Below are 19979 nucleotides of genomic sequence, written 5' to 3' on the forward strand. Positions count from 1 at the left end.
CTCTAACAGAATACATTTTATAAGGATGTTAAGGGGGGATGGAGGTGAGGTAGGGAGAATGACAGATTCTACACAGCAGAGAAAGAATGAAGTCAGTCAGTGGGAATTAGGAATTTTTTTCTAAGAAATTAAAATCATTTTATGAACAGAGTACTGATAGAACTACCCTAGGATGGCCCTAAGAATCAAAAAATTAAAGAGATTCGAATTAGAATAAACTCCAAGAAGCAAGTTCAAGAGAGAATATTCACTTTTAAGGATGTTATTTAAAGTAACTTAAAAGCAGAGAAGTAGTTTTCAAAAGTAAATAAAAAAAGTAAAGCTGGCAGATACTATGAGACTGTGCTGTAGTAACTGTCAACTCTTAGGTTCTGTCTGTCACTATTCAGAAGACTTAAAGAGAATAGTAAGTTCCAAAGGATATCTACTGTGCTTCACATTCACTTTTTCTTCTCCAAAGAAAATAGTTTTAAAAATAATCAGGAACTTTATTTCCTCTTCCGCTGAAGAGGGGTACCTTTGCTTAATACTTCACAGTAACATCACCAGAGGTGATTTCAAACTGTATCCTCAAACTCTTAGCCAGGAAAAACAAAAAAGCCAAAATGCCTAGAAGTTAAGTTTTGTCATTTTTAAATAGACACAAAAAAAGTACAAAATATGTACATCACAGAAAAGAAAGACTAATCCTAGGTATTAAGCTAGTAATAAAACATGAAATTAGTCTTATCTATACTTGATTATTAAAATAGTACTTTATTCTTGCCAAATGGAAATGAGAACTTTATAAATGCTAGTTAAACTGTTTAAGTAGAACTACACAAATAGCTAGCTGTCTTTAAACCTTTCCAGAGTGCATTCATGCAAATCATAAAAAATTAAAAGACTATCTAGAGTAAACAATGGAGGAAAAATCAGCAAAAACATTAGCAAAGAAGTCACTGGATAATTAAGAATTTTTTTTTAAAAAGAATGACAGGGGTTTCCAACAGGAGCAAAAACATAATCCAAAAAAACGCTATAAAAAATTTCATTCTTACAAACACAGGAAAGCTACTAGCTTGCTCTATTTTTTTTTTTTCTTTAATGAATAACTACAGGAAATAAGACAAAACTTAAAAGTACCTTCATCTTAAAAAAAGCACATTTGGAACTTAATCCATGAACACGACTATCAAAAACAAAAGGCAACTAACAGTCAAGGCAAATATTTTATTATATTGAGTTCTCAATAGCAAAAAAAAAAAAGGGATTAAGTTTCAAGTCCTTTGTTAAAGCAAATTAAAAACAGCTGCCAAATGTAATCTATGGAGAAGAGTAAAAGAAAGCAGAAAAGAAAAAAAACACTAAAGGAGAGCATTTTACTAATGCAAATTACAGTACAATTAACCATGTTAATAACTTAAATATTTAAGAGCAATAACAACAACAGAAAAACAAATAAGGAAGAGGAAATATGAACAAAAGAGTTGCTCATTTAGAGACTTCCCAAGTTAATATCATGAAGTATACCTTTGAGGGAAATCCACGTTTTCGGCTATATTTCCTATTAGGCCTCAGTTCCCTGTCATTCTGAGGAGGTCTGTCAACTTTCCCTTTTGGACTTGTAGTAACGTCAATGTCTGAAACCTGTTCTTGTGAAGCTGAATTCCCTAGTTTGTCCTCAATGCACGGCCGAATTCTCAGACTAAAAGATGCCTCCTTTATTAAATAGTGTAGCATATTAATTTCTTAACACAAACTCCTGTTTAACATACAAGCCAGCCTTGTAAATAAATACAAAAAATATACCAAAGTCCATTTTTTAAAAAAAATCAATCCACCCTCCCCCGCAAGTGGAAATAAACTTAAGACTTTTAAATTTCTATACACTAGACTACTGCTTATTGTAATTAAGTATCTTATCCTAGGCAATTTCTAAGCTATATAACAACTGCTAAATCATATTTTAGGTTATTTTGCTATTATTTATCAACTTTCATATAATTGTTATGAAAAAATTCTCTTCATGAACACTATATATGCTAGTACATAAATTTTAATAAACAACTATATCATTTCCCACCCCTCCCCAACAAAATTCCTTTACCACACACCCCCAACCCTTCCATTTCTGCTGAAATTAAATGAGGAAGAAATTATTCCCAACACCACTATAAATAGAAAACCAATTTCCCCACAGTAGAATCCTTTTCTCCAGCAACTGTTTGGGACAAGCCCTCTTTGAGTATCTCCTGGTGAAAATAATGTAGAGAAGAAAAATTCAAATTTCCTCTTCAAATTAAGAAGGGCAGGGAAGAGAAAAGAGGCAGGTAAGAAACAATGCAGGTCATTACTAAAAGGAAACAAATCCTCAAATTCCTAATGCTGAATAGTATTTGGAAAATATCTTAGTAACAAAAGAAATATGCATCATTATCCTTCCATAAGAAAAGCTTTACTGCTAACAGGTTTTCAAGTATACAAGCTTACTATAGTGCACAGTTATAGGTGCATCTGTTAAAATAAAAATATTTAAAAGCAAACTTGTTTCAAAGCGACTACTTTCTATGAACTAAGTTTATTTTAAAATTTCTTCAAAATTCTGTAAATTCCTAATATTTCAAAAGACATATTTTTAAAATAAATTTTATTTTGCAATCAGAAATTATAGTGTTCTTCTCTGTGAATAAATCACAAAGAAAATGCTACCTTGTCCCATTTTCATCTCAATTTTTCAGTCACCTGATCTGTTAGTTCAAGGCTAGCCTGGGAAATGAAAAATCCTAAAAGCCTTAACATGAGTCCTCAATGGCAAATGAACTTTTCCAACAGACAATATGCTAAGTAATGATACTCTACTCTTACAGCTCTCATATCCACAATGAATCTGAATTTTCTCAGTGCTCCTTAAAATGAGTAAAGCTGTGCTTAATGAAACCAACTAGAAAAACCATATTTCTGTAAGCTGAAGATCAGAAATTACACTTTAAATCACTCATTAAAACAATTTTTAATGTTAATAAACTTTTAAACTTCCAAGTTTAAAAAGAATATCTCAGCATTAACAATTTGAGGGTTTCTTCCCTGAAATACAATTTGCATTAAGGAATGCCTATAAAAATATCATCTTGAAAAATGGGGGGAAAGTTTAAATCTTCATTCTAGCACTTTAATTACCAAAAAGCCGCTTACCGTGGTATCTGAAGCTTCAGACTGCACATCTATGTTTAGCGATGTGCTCTCAGCTACAGAACCAGATCCCACAGCTGAATCTATAGTCCGAACATCCTCCTCCTCATTTTCTCTAGCCTGAAATATTTTAGTGGTATAAATCATACAACTATTAAAAAGGGCAATAAAATGTTATCATGGATGGCACGATTTTCTGAAAATATATCAACTCCTCTGAGGTGGTATCAGAATGTCATCAGTACACGTACACTGATATACTACAAAAAATAGTACATTATTCAAAAGTTCTAAAACTTACAAGAATTTTTTGGAGAAATTTCATATACGACTTTTCTTGTTCTTTAAGGTGATCTATTAGATGAGTAAGACGCTCAACATTAGCGGATCTTTCATTTTTCTCTACAAGATCTTCCCTCATGGAACTAGCTTTAGTAATATAGTCACGAATCTGAACAAGCCTGCTTACAATCTGCAGGGGAAATATTTTTTAAAAAAAGGCATGATAGTAAACAATATGTAAAAGTGACCATAATTCATGCAACAGCAACAATTTTGCAGATTTTTAATTTCGGATATAACAAAATACTTCTAATTTTTGTGTAAATTCAAATATGCAAAAGATCTGAATCATATTAAGAATTTAATCAAAAGATAATTGATAATACTAACTTCTCCAATTACTGTTAATTTTAAAATTTCAAAATTAGTCTTAATCTATATTACCTGAAAAATTATATTTACAGAACTGCATACCAAGATATTTACATAGATACTTCTAATGTTTATATTTACTTATAAATCAATTTCAAGTAGTATAAATATTTTCAAAAGCAGTTTTCAAAATAATTTTACCACCATTTAAAAAAACTCTTACAACAATCTATTAATCACTTTGCTCCCAACCAATCCCTCTTCACTAAAAGTGAACAATATAGCACTTGTCAGATAAACAGAAGCCTTGATTTACTCATATGTGCCATTTCTACAATCATCTTGAATAAAAAAAAAAATTTACATTATTTTGAATAAATCTGATGGAATAAGGAGTGTCAGGGAAGTACTTAAATTCTACCTAACTAAAATTCTTATGTGCATAACCTAATTTTTTTTTAATGTTAATGTTTATACTTTGAAGTTTGTGAAAGCAAAGAGCAAAAGAAACAAATTTTATCACCTGGCTGCTTTCCATTGCAGGCTCTCCTCTCCCATCTTCTTCAGAGACTTGACAGTTTTGCAAAAGGTCATTACTTAAAGCAGAAGCAAACAACTCTTTACATTGTGCTGATCCAATGACTCCTCTCTTTTGAGGACCTGCAGCAGCATCTTTGCTCTTGTTAGTATTAATCTGCATAGGCAAAAAGTTGAAGGACTTTCGGTTCTCACTAAGCTGACGTTTGTTGTTAGCAGCTGTTGCTCTACCTTGAGAATCACTGCCAATGCTTCTCTGTATATGAAAAAGAAACCAAATCCACAAACATTAATCGTTCAACAACTTTTTAAAAAATTCCAATGTTCTTAGATTCACCATCAGATATTGATTCAGGTGTGCATTAAAAGCTTGCAGTCAGATTTGAAACGGCTTCAGATCTATGAAGTTCTACTAAAATATCAAAATTTGATTAGCGCTTTCTACTAATTTTGTCAGACAATTCAACTGATGAATATGAGCAAGATTAGTCTAAATGAAGTACTAGGACTATGGACCATATTTTAACCCATAGTGCTAGTCTTACTTGTTCACAGAATTTTACATAGGCTTTGGTCCCGATGAATCAATGTTAATTAATATGAACATCAGCATATAAAGATGTGTCTTTGTGAAGTACTGTCTGAAAAAGTACTCAATTCAGTGCCTGGCACACAGTCAGTATTCAATAATTAGTAAATAGATGACTAAATGATGTATGATCATCACCATCACCATACAAGACTTGACCTTTATGCATATTTGGAAAACTGTTTATCTCTGTGAAATCCAGATGTGATAATAAATTATGTTAAGAGTTTATTATCATTTCTACTTCCTCTTAGTTCTAAACTTTCTTTCAGTGATTATAAATACAAACCATAGTTTTATTCTGAATTTGAGGTTATCCAGCACGTTCTACACTGAGCCAATAAATATTCTACACTGGATCTTCCCTTTTCCTTAATAACAATCTTATTCAGTACTAATATGCAAAAATTAGATTCATAATGGAATCATTTAAATTATTAGTCACAGTATGGCAACAAAGCACAGAAAGACTGTCCTTAGCAAGTGTAGAAATATGACTTTGTTGACCTTCAAAGAACATAGCACCATCACCACTGATTAAAATTCTTTCCATATGCACAGAAACTAAGAAAAAGGAAATAAACAGCTCAATTTTTTAAGATAAATTATTTAAGCATTTCAAATATTTCCCATTGTCATAACTTGATTTTTAAAAATAATTCACAAACCTGATCTAAATCACTGAAGTTTATCCGTTGTTTAAGTTTCTCTAATTCTGCCTGCTCTGGAACAGACATCTGAGTCATATATCTACTATGTGGAAACGTATGTGGAGTCTTTGTCCTTCGCCTTCCAACTCCTGGTGATGACTCCGGAGAAATGTCATTAGTTACTCTCTTATCACTTTCTACACCAAACTTTTTCTTATTCTTTTCTGATGATCTGTTTGCCTTCTTCTGCTGGCCACCCCAATCCTTTAAAAAAGTAAAGGTAAGAGTTAACATAGCCTCTATCAAACCAGGAAAATATTTTGACATGCTGAAAAAACGTTCATCAATCTTAAAAATGATAAAACACTTTTCACATATAGTCTTAGAGACAATTATTTACTTCTACTAAGCTATTTCCCCCACATTATGTCTAGTCTAAATTTCATAGATTATCCTTTAAAAAATATATTACTTTCCTTTTCACAGATCATTAACAAATGTAAATCCCAAAACTCCAACCTTAGAGTCAGTCTAAATATTTTCAAAAGCATTTTTAAAAATGGCTCTTTACTCCTTGTAAATTAAATAATGAAGTAAATTATAGATACCTTTACTGGCCTCCTCTAAAACCAGTATGTATGATAAAACAACAGATCTGGAATCAACCTGGGTTCTAAAGTAATTTCTGTTTTCTGAAAAAAATGCTCCACTACATGACCCTAGGCAATTTGTTTAACTTCCCATAGTCTGTTTCATAATCTCTAAAATAGCATTGCATTTAAAACACGATTAAAAACGACATACATAAAATATCTAGCATAGTGCCTAGTATATAATAAACATCTTATTATTTTTTATAGGTAACAATATACTACATAAGATCTGATATGACAAAAATCTTTATGTTTTAACCAGAATACATTTTTTCTTACTTAGTTATAGCCATATAACCTAACTTATCCAACAAAAAAGTCTATAAATCCCACCATATCCAGATTAGCAGAATCTTTTTGTTTTTGATAGTAAAACCTCTGGGATAGTTTCCTCATTTATAACAAAACTCCTTTCTCTACAAACTGTTCCACCACCCCAATCCATGTGTGGGTGTTTCTGTCAACCATCTGTTCTATTACCCACCCGATCCTGGCCACAGATGACTGAAAAAGAGATGCATATCTAATCCAAATTGCGATAATCATATTTTAAAATTTCAAATTGTAAGTAAAAGATAACTAGTATGTATATAATTGCAGCCATAGCTGAACATTTTAGAATAAAAGGGCAGCTATAGTACACCATGTGGACCAGAGAAAAGAGAAAGCTGATCTGTGAAGAAAAAGTGTTAAGCAGAGACACTCAGAAGCAGAGTTAGGGTATTAAAAAGTAATTTTTGACAACTTTCTAGTTCCTTTTCCTAGTCCCTTCCAAAATCTAGCTTTATTTCTTTAAGTTGTTTTCCACAAAACATCTTTCTATCCTTACAAAAAAAATTTTTTGGCTTAAGCTAATTCAAGTTGATATTCATTACCTGCAAACAAAAATGTCTTCAACTAATACAGCAAATAGCCCAGCGTCATTTAATATTTTGGCCAGCAAAAAAAAAAGTGTTTACTTCACAAAGAGTTTTAGTGAAATGACTGGCTAAGTCAAAGGAAAGTTAAATTTTAATACTAACGGTCAACAACACACTATCAATAAGATAGCATACCATATTGTTGAGTCGGTCATCAACACTCTCATTGCTCCAGTTTGGTAAATCCTGATCATTCATGCCTTCTTCAAAAGGACCTCCTCCCGTGGCCATACTGGCTTTAACAATAACTTTCTGTAAAACAAGTGAAAACTAACCTTTTAAAAACATGTAGAAACAATTTTTAAATCATTCCATGAAGCTTAGCAATATAAAGGAACCTTGGAAAAGTTTATTTTATAAGTTAAAAAGAGGTACTGGCAACCACTCAACACAAATTGATTTATCTGTTGTAGGCATATTATGACTAACATGAATTAAGCAGCTAGAGTGATGGAGAGGGGAAGAAAAAAAGTCTCAGATATCTACTATGTGTACTGGCCTGCAAGCTTTAAGGTTATTTAATTTATTCAACACAGTCCTAAAAGGTAATGAGGTAGGAAAAAGTTATTAATAGCTAAAGCCAAAGTACTCTCAGAAAAGAAACTAAATACCCTCCAAAGACCTGGGCATTAGTTTGTCAAAGATTCAGAGGGCAGAACTGCTCTGCATGAAACATGGAGAAAGGTTTGATTTTAGTAAATAAGGTAATGGTAAACAAGATGAGAAGGCAGGAAGAAAGAAGCAGGACTAGGTAAGTGAATGGCCAGTAAAAGGCAAAAAATACAATGGCTAAAAACACTTTAAAAATATTGGTGCCTACAGCCCTATTTTAAATTGTATTGCTGGGCATTTTGTGAAAATCAAGGGAGGGACTGAATTTCATACCTGGGTCAGAGAGATGAGACTCAGAAGCAGCAGTGGTAGAAGCAGAGTTTCAGAAGCAGAGATGATCGTGAGAAAATAAGATTTCTACATATCTCATGGAAGATGGGATTTCCACTGGGTGTGGAACTGCGCAGGTTGGAGGACTGAGTGAAAGAGGAGATGGTGAGATAACTTTATCTATAATTCAAGGGGGAAGGGAAGGCCATTAGACATCAGGGTTACAGTAGGTTTCTCATTTTACAAACAATAGTAACATTATTCAAAAAAGTTATATCATTTTGCCAAGGTCATTCAGCTAAAAATGCCAAAGAATACAAATCCCAGGTGCTTTGATTCTAAGATCCTAATTTATCCTATTCACTAGAACATAATATTAAAGGGATTGTCATCCATGAAAAAGTAGTATTTATCCCATGGCTAGGACATCTATTAGATTATATAAGAAGCTAAATTTTATCATCTCAAAATAAAAAGTAATGTGATAAAATTCAACACTTCAAATATGAAAAAAATCTTAAAAAGTACAAATTCATTGACACTCATAGTTTACATGTATCTTTATACCGTTTGTTTTTTTCAAGGAGCATATTACTTCGATAAATTTCTATAGTTGAAAGAAGTATGTTTTAAACCAATACCCAATAATTTTAAAATAAAACATGAAGAACATCTGTATTAAAATAAAGACCAAAACAAGAATGCCACTTATCAGTATTTAGCCTTTGAAAGCTTTAGTTTTAGTTTTGAAAGTTCTAAAAAACAGAAAAATATAAAACAAATATTTATAAAGAGAAAAGATAGTTTTCTTAAAGATGCATTAAAAACCTAAAGAACTTCAAAATGTCACCAATAGTCTTTAGAAAATTATTGGAGGAAAATAATGACACTTATAATAGTAACAAAAACTTAAAATATCTGGGAATAATAAATATAATTTTGCCCTATGTGAAGCACTATTAAACTCTATAAAACAATATAAGAGAAAATTTTAATAAGTAAAAAAACAACTTTTCCTGGTGGGAAGACAAATATTATAAACATAGCATTTTTTCTAAATGTATTTGCTTAATGAAATTCCAAGAAGAATCCTTGTGATATTCTTCTTGAAATTTGACAAAACAAGTCAAAATAAACATTTTAATATCTGAAAAAATAAAACAAAAAGTAGCAATAGAGGTTGGGGAAGTGGAAAATTAGTCCCAAGATATTCAACCACATTGAATGCCTATATGGTTCAATTAGTATCAGCACCCCCACCTCCCAAAATCCTCAAATATACCCAATTAGAAAAAAGTAATGAGAAAAATCAATTATAGTACCACGTATATCTTGGTGTTTACTATATATATGCCGAGCACCGTGCTAAATATTTTATGTGCATTTTATCATTTAATCTTTACAACAACTCTGTAATGTAGGATTATTCAATCGATGGGACAATTTGCTAACAATTTTGAAAAAGATTTATTTAGAGGTTTAATAGCCTTTCTTTAACTAGGGTTCTTTTTCTGGAACACGGAAAAGTGATTTAAGTGACTATTTTCTCAACTCTTCCAAAAGTGGTATGTATCCAAGACCACTCCAGAAACAAGAGGAATTAAACAATGGATGCCTGAGAGCATTACAGTTTAATTCTCTCCAGTTGAAAAAGGCTGCCTTATAACATCAAGATAATTAGATTAAAAATAGATAAACAAGATTTAAAAAATCAGTCAGACAAATAAGAAAACAGAATGTACTTTAAAGAGATCTTACTAATTTGGAATACAAAGTAAGAAAAATTTCGACACATTTTATTCACATGAAAAGTGAATCCTAAGTATGCTGACAATAAACAGTAAATGACAAATTGAGGAAAAAACTGAAAGATTTTTAGGTATACAGTTAATATCTTTACTATATGAAGAATTTGCCAAAAAAACACAAAACACAAACAAAACCACTAAAAAACAAAAAAGAAATCAGTATATCAGGCAATTTACAAATAAGTAAATATAAAATGATAAAAAAAATAATAAAGTCCAGCTGAAAATTAAAAGGGACTATTAAATATGCTTAATTACATAAATTACCTAATCCTAATGGCAGCAAAGCAAAACCAAACTCTCAGTCAGTATGGTGAGACTAAAGACTTGTTTAACCTTTCCGGAAGGCATTTTGGCAATGCTGTATCAAGAACTAAAGTTGAGTTTTGATCCAGTAATTCTTCTACCTCACCACAGTTCATCTAAGAAAACAATCTTCAATATGGTGGAGGACATGATAATGAAAGGAAATTATTATACCATAATTGTGATAAATTAAACTAAATATCAAATGACAGGCTCAATGCTATTAGGCAAGAGTATCCTTTAAAACATATAATTATGGAGTCTGAGCAATACTGCCTGTGTTTATAATATCATATACTATAAGAGAGGAAAAAATTAATATGCAAATTATATACAGATTTCAAGAAAATATACTAAAATGCTTGCATGAAAGCAACTTTTCGTTACACAGGTAAGACTGTGATGGTTTTTCCTCTTTGTCTTAATCAATTTTCAGCAATACTTTACATTGTTTTTTTATACTAAAAATATACTTAAGACCTTTACAAAATTGATACCCATAGAGAAGTTTGTCCAGTGAACTGAAATGGCCCACTTAAACTAAACATTTTGCAACTATTATTTTCTAGATATACTGATATGATTTGTAAGTATTAAAGACTAGGAGCTCAAAAAAATACATATAGAGAGGCAATACCATATTTAAAAGTACTAAAAGCAAATTGTCTAAATACAAATTAGAATGAAAAATGAATCCCAGATTTGTAGCTTGAACGATACAATGATACATTCAAAGTGATCTAAAATGGGGTTTTTGTTGTAAAGACAAGAAATGTTGAGTTTGAGATGCCTATGGTACACTCAATTAAATGTGTCTAGTAGACAAACATCAATCTCTCAGAAGTGAGACTGATTAGCTATAGACAGGCAGAGAAACATCTCTTCATTGAAACAAAAGTGTGGAATTGGATAAGGCTAGTTAGCTGATTTTGTGGTAGGGAGGGAGTTCAGGGAGTTTGTAAGTGATGTGAAGTAGAAAGAACTTTTCATTAAATGTAAGAAGGTGAGATGGTAGTGTCTGAAAGATTTGAGATGAGTAGGAAACAGAAGAATGACTGGGCAACACTAAGAATCCAGTTAAGAGCAGAGAACATTCACTGATATCACTAATCTTCAGTGCGAATTTTTTTCCCCAGCTATGCTCATCATCAGCCTTGGTATAAACACTCCATTGAATCCATCAAAGGTTGGGACTTTGGCAGGCAGGTTTAAAAGAGAGACAATGAGATAGACAAGCTGAAGCCATTGGAAAACAATTGGTGCAAGTGATGGATGTTGGTATGCGAAGCTTAATGGAGATAAAAGAAAAATTATATTTTAAACGAGCACTTCTAAGCATTCTGTAACCTACTGAACTATGTTGAAAATATTACTTATAAGTATCATTTAGCTATTTTTGCAGCTTTATTTGGTTCTCTTGCAAAGAAATGAAAGGTAAAAATACTAAGACAATTTATAAGCTACTTTCACAAACTGGACTTGAAGAAAATCCTGTTGCACAATTCACTATAGAGAAGTATACATATCTAAGTAGACTATCACGGCATTAACTACCACAAAATATCTATAACTAAAGTTTACTTTTAAAATAAGAATACAAAAAAAAAATACAGAAAATTCAAAGAAATTAAATAATCAAAGAAAAAAGATTATTTTCCTAAAATCTTTAAAGTTCAGATATTATTTCTCAAATGGCACTAAATTATTCATAACCATCTCTGGAAATACCTTACTTGTCAACTGATCACAGTAAATCAAGGTTTTGGAAATATTCATCCAAATAAAATAAAGTATAAAGTAGTTTTTTTCTAAACATTTACTTCTAGTCAAACAAAGCTGGCATTTTATACATCGGTAACGAATTTTTTAAAGGTTGCATTTTTGAGGGTATTTCTTGTACTAACCATAAAAAGGAAATACTGCATACACTGTTTTGAAAGTTTTAATACAGTGTATAACCAAGTGCTTTTAATGGAAACTGAGAAGAAAATGCATTATTTGATATTATATACACTCTCCACCTGTTCCCAAACATTCCTCCCATTCTTTGGCTTCAATAAAATTCCAAATCCCTCTGAAAGCACTATTTCCTCGGAAATCCTTTCTAAAAGATGTTACTCTTCTAGTCTTCCAGATTCACGGGGAAAGGATACCATTTGCAGACCCTTCTTAACTAATGCTTAACCTTCTTCTTTTGAACAAATTAGTCATCAAAAATGACTGAATGGTACCCTATCTCTCCAAGAGATTTTGCACTTTTTGTGATAACGACTGGTTCATGGTTTCACTCTCCACTTTATTCCTGCTTGCATGACCTGAATATCTGCAATTTTTCTAAAACTCGGCCTCAATTCCAACATCTTCATCATGTGTAGTTCAATACTGTTTTCACTTTGAACTGGTAATTTGTTCAAGATCCTGAACTTCTAAAGTCCCTCCTTCTGGTAAGTTCTTACATTCTAGCTCTTACTTTCTCATTCCTACTGACCCTGCTGAATACTTCTAGTCCAGGTCATTTCTCTCTCCAGGAATCCATTAATTCCTTGTTTCCTTATTCAACCCTAAACATAAACCCAAGTAAACTATTCCAAAAATGTTGTTAGTATCCCCTGACTCCCTACCTATTTGCCTATTCTGTCAACTCAATCAATCCTGGATAAACCCCACTACCAGCTTTCTCTACTTCTACTCTCAAACTGTCAAGCAGTGGGGAAAGTTATAAAATGGCATTGACTGTGTCCACTATTAAGGTATATTATGCTACACTGTATGCACACACGAACATTTTCAAAATATAAGTTTACTCCATGAGGTTAAGCACCCAGTCTGTTTTGCTCACTGCCCATATCTACAGTACTTTACAGTCATTAAGTACCACATGCAGGCACTCAATTAAATTTGTAAGATGAATGTACTGCTATGTATCCTTTGTTGGCTTCTTACTTAATTTCCTAGCATTAAAATTCCAAACCCTTTATATTTTTTTCTAAGTCTCAAATACACTTGTCTCCTTTACAAATGGCCAACTCTCCTATTGAGAAAACCAAGATCTTCTAATATGAGTTAACTCAATAGCACTGTTTTTGTGTCATCTTAACCATCTTCCCTCACATGTTAAAAGAAATTATTTTAAAAATCATTTTATAATTCATCTTATTTTACCAAATGCCTACTTAATACTCTAGTGTTAAGAACTCTAATGTACACACTCACATTTGACCTTTCCCGAGTTCCATTTTTCTTATCTTATTGTATTACAGTTTTCCAATTAAAATACTACTGATAATTATAATTAAGACATAAATCAACTGTCAATCTCTACTTTCTCATGAGGATGAGTTTATTTCATAAAGGAGCTGAAGATCTGCTTTCCTAGAAAGCAAAAACATTCAAAAATTTTTGAAAATAGACCATCTTAAAATTTTAACAATTAAATTCAAACTCATTCTGAGATTTTCTTTAAAGATCAATTATTTCTAAAATACTTTTAACAAAAATTTCTTCTAATCCTCATCCTTTAGTCATTTAATTTCTAAAATGTCCTTAGCAAATCTAAGTTTTTCTGTATGAACTTACATTGACTTTTTTCTGTTGCTCAGAGAATCTTTATATAACCAGCATTTGATAATGCACTATGCATAGAAACTACTGTTTAATTTTAGACAGCTAAAAGAAAAAAACTTCAGTCAATAGTATACATAACAAGCTCAAAAAATGAAGTTTGTGAATAAAAAATAAGAACAGCTAAGTAATAGAAAAGTTGTAGAAGATGACTTAAGATCAAACTGATTTAGCTATCCAAATAGCTGTTACAGGACAAATCCAAATAGGCTAAAGAAGTTCTATGAAGACAAAGACATTTCAGAAGGTAATACATAAACTATTCATGGCTCTTTTCTAATAAAAGTATAAAAGCAGACCAAAAACCAGGGCAGCAAACCAGAAGGTTTGTTTACTAAGTGGAGAGGGCCCTCAACCATGCACTGATATTTTGAAAGTCTCCATCATAAAGTCTTCTTCAACTATAATATGAAGGACAATACATATATAAAGACGTCAAATTACCTGTTTAGAAACCAGTTTTTGCAGCTCAGAATCAGCTCTTTTCCTGCTTCACACGTCAAAGCTGTTGCCTGCTTTTGATTAAAAAAAAAAAAAACCTTCAGGAAATTACACTATGAAGTATAGAATAACAAATACTATATGTATAACCTAAAAAGTTTATAAAAATCAACAGAAAAGAAAAAACCCAATTTATCAACATTTTAAACTCAAGTTTCTTTAATTCTTTTGGAAAACAATGTGATACACGTAAATGTTTAAATCCTTCAAACTTTTAAGATCCTACCAAACAACGTGACACCTTCTTTGAAATATAAGGCCAATGGTTAACCCCAATTATCATAAAGATCCATGCCGAAGTTTACTCTTCAGGTTGATCAAGTCATTAACTTCCCATCATTCAAACTGTTCAAGAACTTTGTCTATCCAAAGGGGGTGGATGGGTTAAGGGGGTAAGGTTTATTTATTTAAAAGCTAAGCACTTCAAAAGAAAATAACCTGGTCACTACATAAACCTAGGTTTACCTTCAATTCATTAACTCGATTTTAGCGGTTTCCAAGGGCTCTCACTAGGAAGGTGATAGGGAAAGAAAGGAGCAGGTGCACCCAGAGCTCTACAACACCCACTCCGGTAACTAGAGAATACCAGTAGGCGGAGTCTGGAAAGCAGTTATGGGGCGGGGGGTAGATGGGGCGCCCAGAAAGCCCGCTTCTTTCAGCGCGAAAACACGATCCGTCATCCGTAAGAAATACGACACAGACCTCAAACTAGTCCAAAAAAAAAAAAATTTTTCGCAGACAAGAATAGGTCCCGGGGAGTGGACCGCCGGATGAAAAAGTTTGGAGGGCCCGCCTCCCTAGCGGGGCCTATACCTAATCCCCAAACACCAGTTTCTGCAAAGCAAACAACGTTTCCCAAATTCCATTTGGCGTTTTGTTTTCCCTATGTAGGCCCATTCCAACTGGACGTGCAGTAAAGGATGGAGAAGGGGAGCAAAGGGAGCGGGGAGCTGAGAGGTATTAAATTAACATTCCACTCGCAAAATATAAAGCACCTCTTAGCCAAAGTCAGGAACGCCTTCCGCGGCCCTTCTGCTCTAAGAATACCCGAGACAGCAGATATCCTGGTGCTTACAGCCCAGCCCGAAAAGTCGCGTCGCTCCTCACCCGCCCTTCTCCACCCGAAATTCTGGACGGGAGCCTCACAGAGTGGAATCTGGGGTGGGGAGAAGGGGCGCCATGACGGAGACTATGACCACTAAGGCCCCTTGCTATGGGAAACTAAACCCCCGCCTCCGGCAACCAAACCACAGCCCCCGCTCCGCTTCCTCCACTCACAAGGGACATTCCTGGAGCACCCGGGATGCAGGGCGGCCTCCTCCTCGGGGCCAGAAAAAAGGAGGGGAGGCAAGAAGGGGGATCTGCAGTCGCTGACGGGTCCCTAGATGCTCACCCGGAAACCACGTCGGTCAGTCCGCGGGAGGGGGCGGACTGTCTGCCTCGCAGACGTGAAGCGGACAGCAAGAAGACCCAAGGGCCCACAGAGAGGCGCGGGCCGGAGGCCAGGCCCTCCACGGTCAAGTGTCCCAGAGCCGTTGCTCTCCCGCCCCTGCGCACCGCGCTGCCCTCGGTTGCCAAGGGCTGAGGACGCGCAGGAATTACCTGTAAACGAAGCAGCCGCTCCTCCAAGGGCGGAGTAGCGGTCAGCCCCCACAACCAGACACCGACAGCAGCCTTCCTTAGAGACCGCAGCAGGGAGCGTCCACAAGTTCCCTGGCTGCCTAGGGCCCAATGGCCGCCTTCTCTACCTTGGCTAGTCAGCCCCAACCGCCGCAGCCACCGCCATCTTAGGATCTCATTGTGGTGGGAGAGGAGGGGCGGGGGGAACTGCAGAGGGGGCAACGCGCGGGGAGACGTGCGCCGTCTCCTCAGCAACGGCGGCGCGCAAGCGAGAACTCTCCCGGGCGGGAGCCGCAGTGCGATCGAGGATCTAGACTGGAATCATGTGACTCGTCGAAGTCTGTGGTATCACCTCTGGCTCTTCAGCCGGAGGCCGATTACACCAACGAATGACCAGAGACTACATATCCCAGAATTCCAACTCCCTTCCCCCCCCCACCCCAACCCCGCGACAAGGGGAATGAATACAAATCCCAGCATGCTGTGCACTGTCCGGCGCTGCTCGTGGGAGGCTTGAGGCCTGTGCGGAAGTGGGTTGACATTCCTGTCCCCCAACCTTGGCGGCTACTAAAACTGCGGAGGCGCGTTCTTTTATTCTGTGGGGGTGTCGGCTTCGGAGGATGCCGGAAGGAGGAGAGTTAACCTAAGCCAGGGATCACTCTTCGAGTCACTCCTCACCCACATCTCCTGGTCACGAAGGGATGGAAACAAAGGGCCTTTAAAATCTAGCTATAGGTTTGCACGTGAGGAGATAAATCCACGTGATTTAATTGGCCGAAAGTTATATAGTTAGTGGGAGAATGATAAATGTCATCTTGGATTCATGTCCTACTTTTTCCTTAGAAGAACCAGGTGATTTACCTCAGAATTTAATATCAAGAAATTTTCTCTAAAACTGTTCTTTACGCTCTTCTCAGCAGCAGTTTTTCAAGTTTACTAAATTGACAGGGTGGTAAAACAAACCAAAGAAAAAAATGCGACAAAAAGATAATGCTTTCAGTGTGCCTACCTGAAAAGTGAAAACATCGGTCAATTTTACTTCCGTGCAAGGGCATTCTATTTTTAGACAGTTTGTAGTTGTGGCTACAAAATTTGTTTTAAGTATAATAAGGTAGGGGAAATGACATCTGAGTTCCAACAACAAATTGTTCTCAATCACCAACATTGTTCATGAAACCAATTAATAGAACTCATGTCTACGTAATTTAGATAAATTAAGCTCTTCCAGTCTACTGTAATTTGCAACTATATCCAGATTCAGTCAATGCAATGATCTTTGACACTTTTTTTGTCATACATTTTTTAGTACTTTGTGTTTAGTATTGCTAATTATTTAGGTAACAAAATCATACTCCCTGCTATTGAAGAGATCATATTTAGTGAATGGAGAAATAGTGTGTTTTGTAAGAAAGTGCTACGAGAATTCAGAGCACTAAAGATTAGGTGTTTATTGTAGTCCAGAATGCCCTAGACCCCATTTTAATCTCACCACTCAGTAGCTCTTAATATCTTGGGCGAGTTATTTAACCTTTTCAAGCCTCAATTGCACCATCTATAAAATGGGAGAGGGATAATAAGATTGCCTACCTTGGAGGGATTTTTTTTTTTTAGTAGTATATATTTTGTACAAGGCACCAGCTTAAGCATTTCATCTGTTGTGGTTTTCTCAATTCTCTATCCTGAAGAAATTGATTCTGCATTACAAATGGCGGTTAAATAAATCAACGAAGCTCTGACTCCAAGTAGTAGAGCCTAGGATAAACTGAGGTCTACTAACTCTGTGGAGGAATTTTTTTATAATTAAATAAGTATGAGCATATGATAAGGCCCCAAAATATTATCATCATTATCACCATTTTGTTTTATATATGGGAATGCAAAAAATAATTTCTCCCACCTTCTAAGTTCTTCTAGCTGGGATAATAATCATGTTAACGTGTGATGAATTAACAGGAGATAATGTCCAAAATTTATTACAGATGTATATGCGGGGAGGTATCATAATGAGAGTATCATAATATAAAACCCAAGGAAGCATTGGGCAATTGAGACTCACAAGCCATTCAGGACAAAGAAGGAGGAGGCAGAGGTCTGGTATTTCAAAAGGAAAGCAAGAAGTGTATGGGCAGATAGAGCAAATATGTGATAAATTATTTTGGAGCCACACAGAATGGTACACGGAAGGAAGTTCAGTATACAGGCTTTGCTAGTTTTCTTCCAGTCTGCCACATTTAGTTTATATTATGATGCTAAGTTGAGCCTCCCTTCCTTTAAGCAGCTTTTTCAATCTGAATTCCTTTAGGCAGCTAAGGGGGAGGATCAAAGGTTCTTTCTGAGTCTTTTGTTTCTTAATAACCTAAAATCAATATCACAAAAGGCAATTTGAGTGTGGTAAAACTTTGGTTCCTTTCATATACATATATAAAATTATTTTGAAGTATGTAGAAGCTATTGTCATTAAAACCGTTCAGATTAATTCAAAAGCATTACTGAAATCAATATGGTTATTATGTTTTTTGAATTTATGGACCATGAAAAATGTCAATACTATTGTCTCTTTGGTGGAGGGAGGAGTCAGAAATTTTTACATAAAAAAGCAGTCCTCAAACTCAAATATGGGCATTACCCATCTTAGCAGGAGACAGAGGAAAGGGAAAAAAACCAAAATTACAAAATTATCCTGGACTTCCAAAAACAACATCTAGTTTAGAAAACAAACTTAGAACCAGTTTAGTATCAGTAGTGTATGAAAATGGCAAATAAATGATACAGACCATAAGTGCTTTAGGAATTCAGGGAAAGAGTATTGCTAAATTGTCTCAAAAGATAATGATGGTTTCGGGATTCTATGTAAGATGAAATTGGGGGCAATTGGTGGAAATGCAGATGGAGAACATTAGTGGCCCCTAAGAGATACACATTGAAACTACATCTGTTTTCCACATTTAAGAACAACACATATATTAAAGATGGAGGAGGAAGCCTAAATGAAAAAATAATGTTCAAGGAAAATGTGCACACCTTGAACACAGATAATACATTCAGAATAAGCAACGGATAATGAAGAAACCAGACAGGGTGAAGTAGAGGATCCATATAGGGTGGGGAGTGGGAAGGCAGGAGAAGAAAGCAAGATCGATGAACAAGTTGGGGCCAAATTGTAGAAAATCTTAAAGACTGATTTGAAGAGTTTGGGTTTTGTTCTGTAGATAGTGTGAAACCAATTGAGGTTTGGGAGGTGGCAATGATATAGTGAAGGAGCTATTTTAAGACTCTAATCTAAAAAAAAAAAAGCTAATCCAGCAGCAATGTTTAGAACAAACTAGGGATAACAGAAGAGATGGAAAAAACAAGGAAAACGGGTGGTAACTGGTGTGAAGTAACTAAGGCCTGGCCTAAGGTAGTGGCAGAATGAATGAAGGAGTTGGATTCTGATGGTAAACTAAATCAGTTTGTCATGCTGTGTAAAAATATCATTTGTGTCTGTTATTTAATATTAAGTATGACACTGACACAAGGCACTTAAGATACAAAATTTTCTGCTATATTATTTATCTCTTTTATGTGTTCCATGTGTACTCTATCCACAGATGGACTTTAATTTAAGCATGGCTAGAGCAGAAACCCTGCCTTTTGTACTTCTTTATATCCAGAATGTTTTGCAGAGTTCGTTTATCTTGATGTTCATTAATTTGCTCTTTAAGAAAATAGTTTTTGCACTACCTAATTTTAACCTGCAGGTGGTGATAGGATTCAAAGGAAAAATCTTCAGTAACCACTATTCTTAGTTGAATTTTATGATTTTTTTATTATGTGATTTTTGATACACCAAAAGAATATGACATTTATGTAAATTATAAAGTACAATAATTTTACTCAAAACCCTACTACCTAACGAAAACAAAATATAATCAATAAATTTAAGAGCCTCTGTGCTTTTCTCCAAATCCATTCTCCTTCTTTGCAAACATAAATACAATCCTGAATGATATCAATTTTACTATTCTTTAATTTTCCTCATTAACTATATGTATAGATCCCTAAATAATATATTGTTTATTTTTGCT

The 19979-nt window shown here is 34.5% G+C and overlaps 1 protein-coding gene across 36 annotated transcripts in view; it reads right to left on the minus strand.

The window, feature by feature from the left end:
• The window catches only part of PCM1 (pericentriolar material 1), a 79871-nt gene extending 63591 nt beyond the window's left edge, over positions 1–16280 (minus strand). For 12 of the 36 annotated variants that reach the window (XM_039839277.1, XM_039839274.1, XM_039839267.1 and 9 more), the window contains exons 1-9: positions 15895–16278; positions 14236–14306; positions 8060–8202; positions 7310–7426; positions 5620–5865; positions 4349–4618; positions 3473–3643; positions 3175–3291; positions 1513–1701 (exon numbers count right to left, since the gene is read on the minus strand). In XM_039839277.1, the coding sequence (XP_039695211.1) occupies positions 1513–1701; positions 3175–3291; positions 3473–3643; positions 4349–4618; positions 5620–5865; positions 7310–7405 (1089 nt within the window). In that variant the 5' untranslated portion in view covers positions 7406–7426; positions 8060–8202; positions 14236–14306; positions 15895–16278. Of the gene's footprint in view, positions 1–1512; positions 1702–3174; positions 3292–3472; positions 3644–4348; positions 4619–5619; positions 5866–7309; positions 7427–8059; positions 8237–14235; positions 14307–14757; positions 14774–15570; positions 15587–15685; positions 15705–15894 lie in introns of those variants that run through there. The other 24 variants (XM_039839282.1, XM_039839281.1, XM_039839279.1 and 21 more) reach the window with 14 other exon arrangements.
• Between the last annotated feature and the right edge of the window lie 3699 nt (positions 16281–19979).

The sequence above is a fragment of the Pteropus medius genome, unplaced genomic scaffold, assembly GCF_902729225.1.
Source record: "Pteropus medius unplaced genomic scaffold, Ma_sr-lr_union100, whole genome shotgun sequence".
Classification (NCBI taxonomy): domain Eukaryota; kingdom Metazoa; phylum Chordata; class Mammalia; order Chiroptera; family Pteropodidae; genus Pteropus; species Pteropus medius.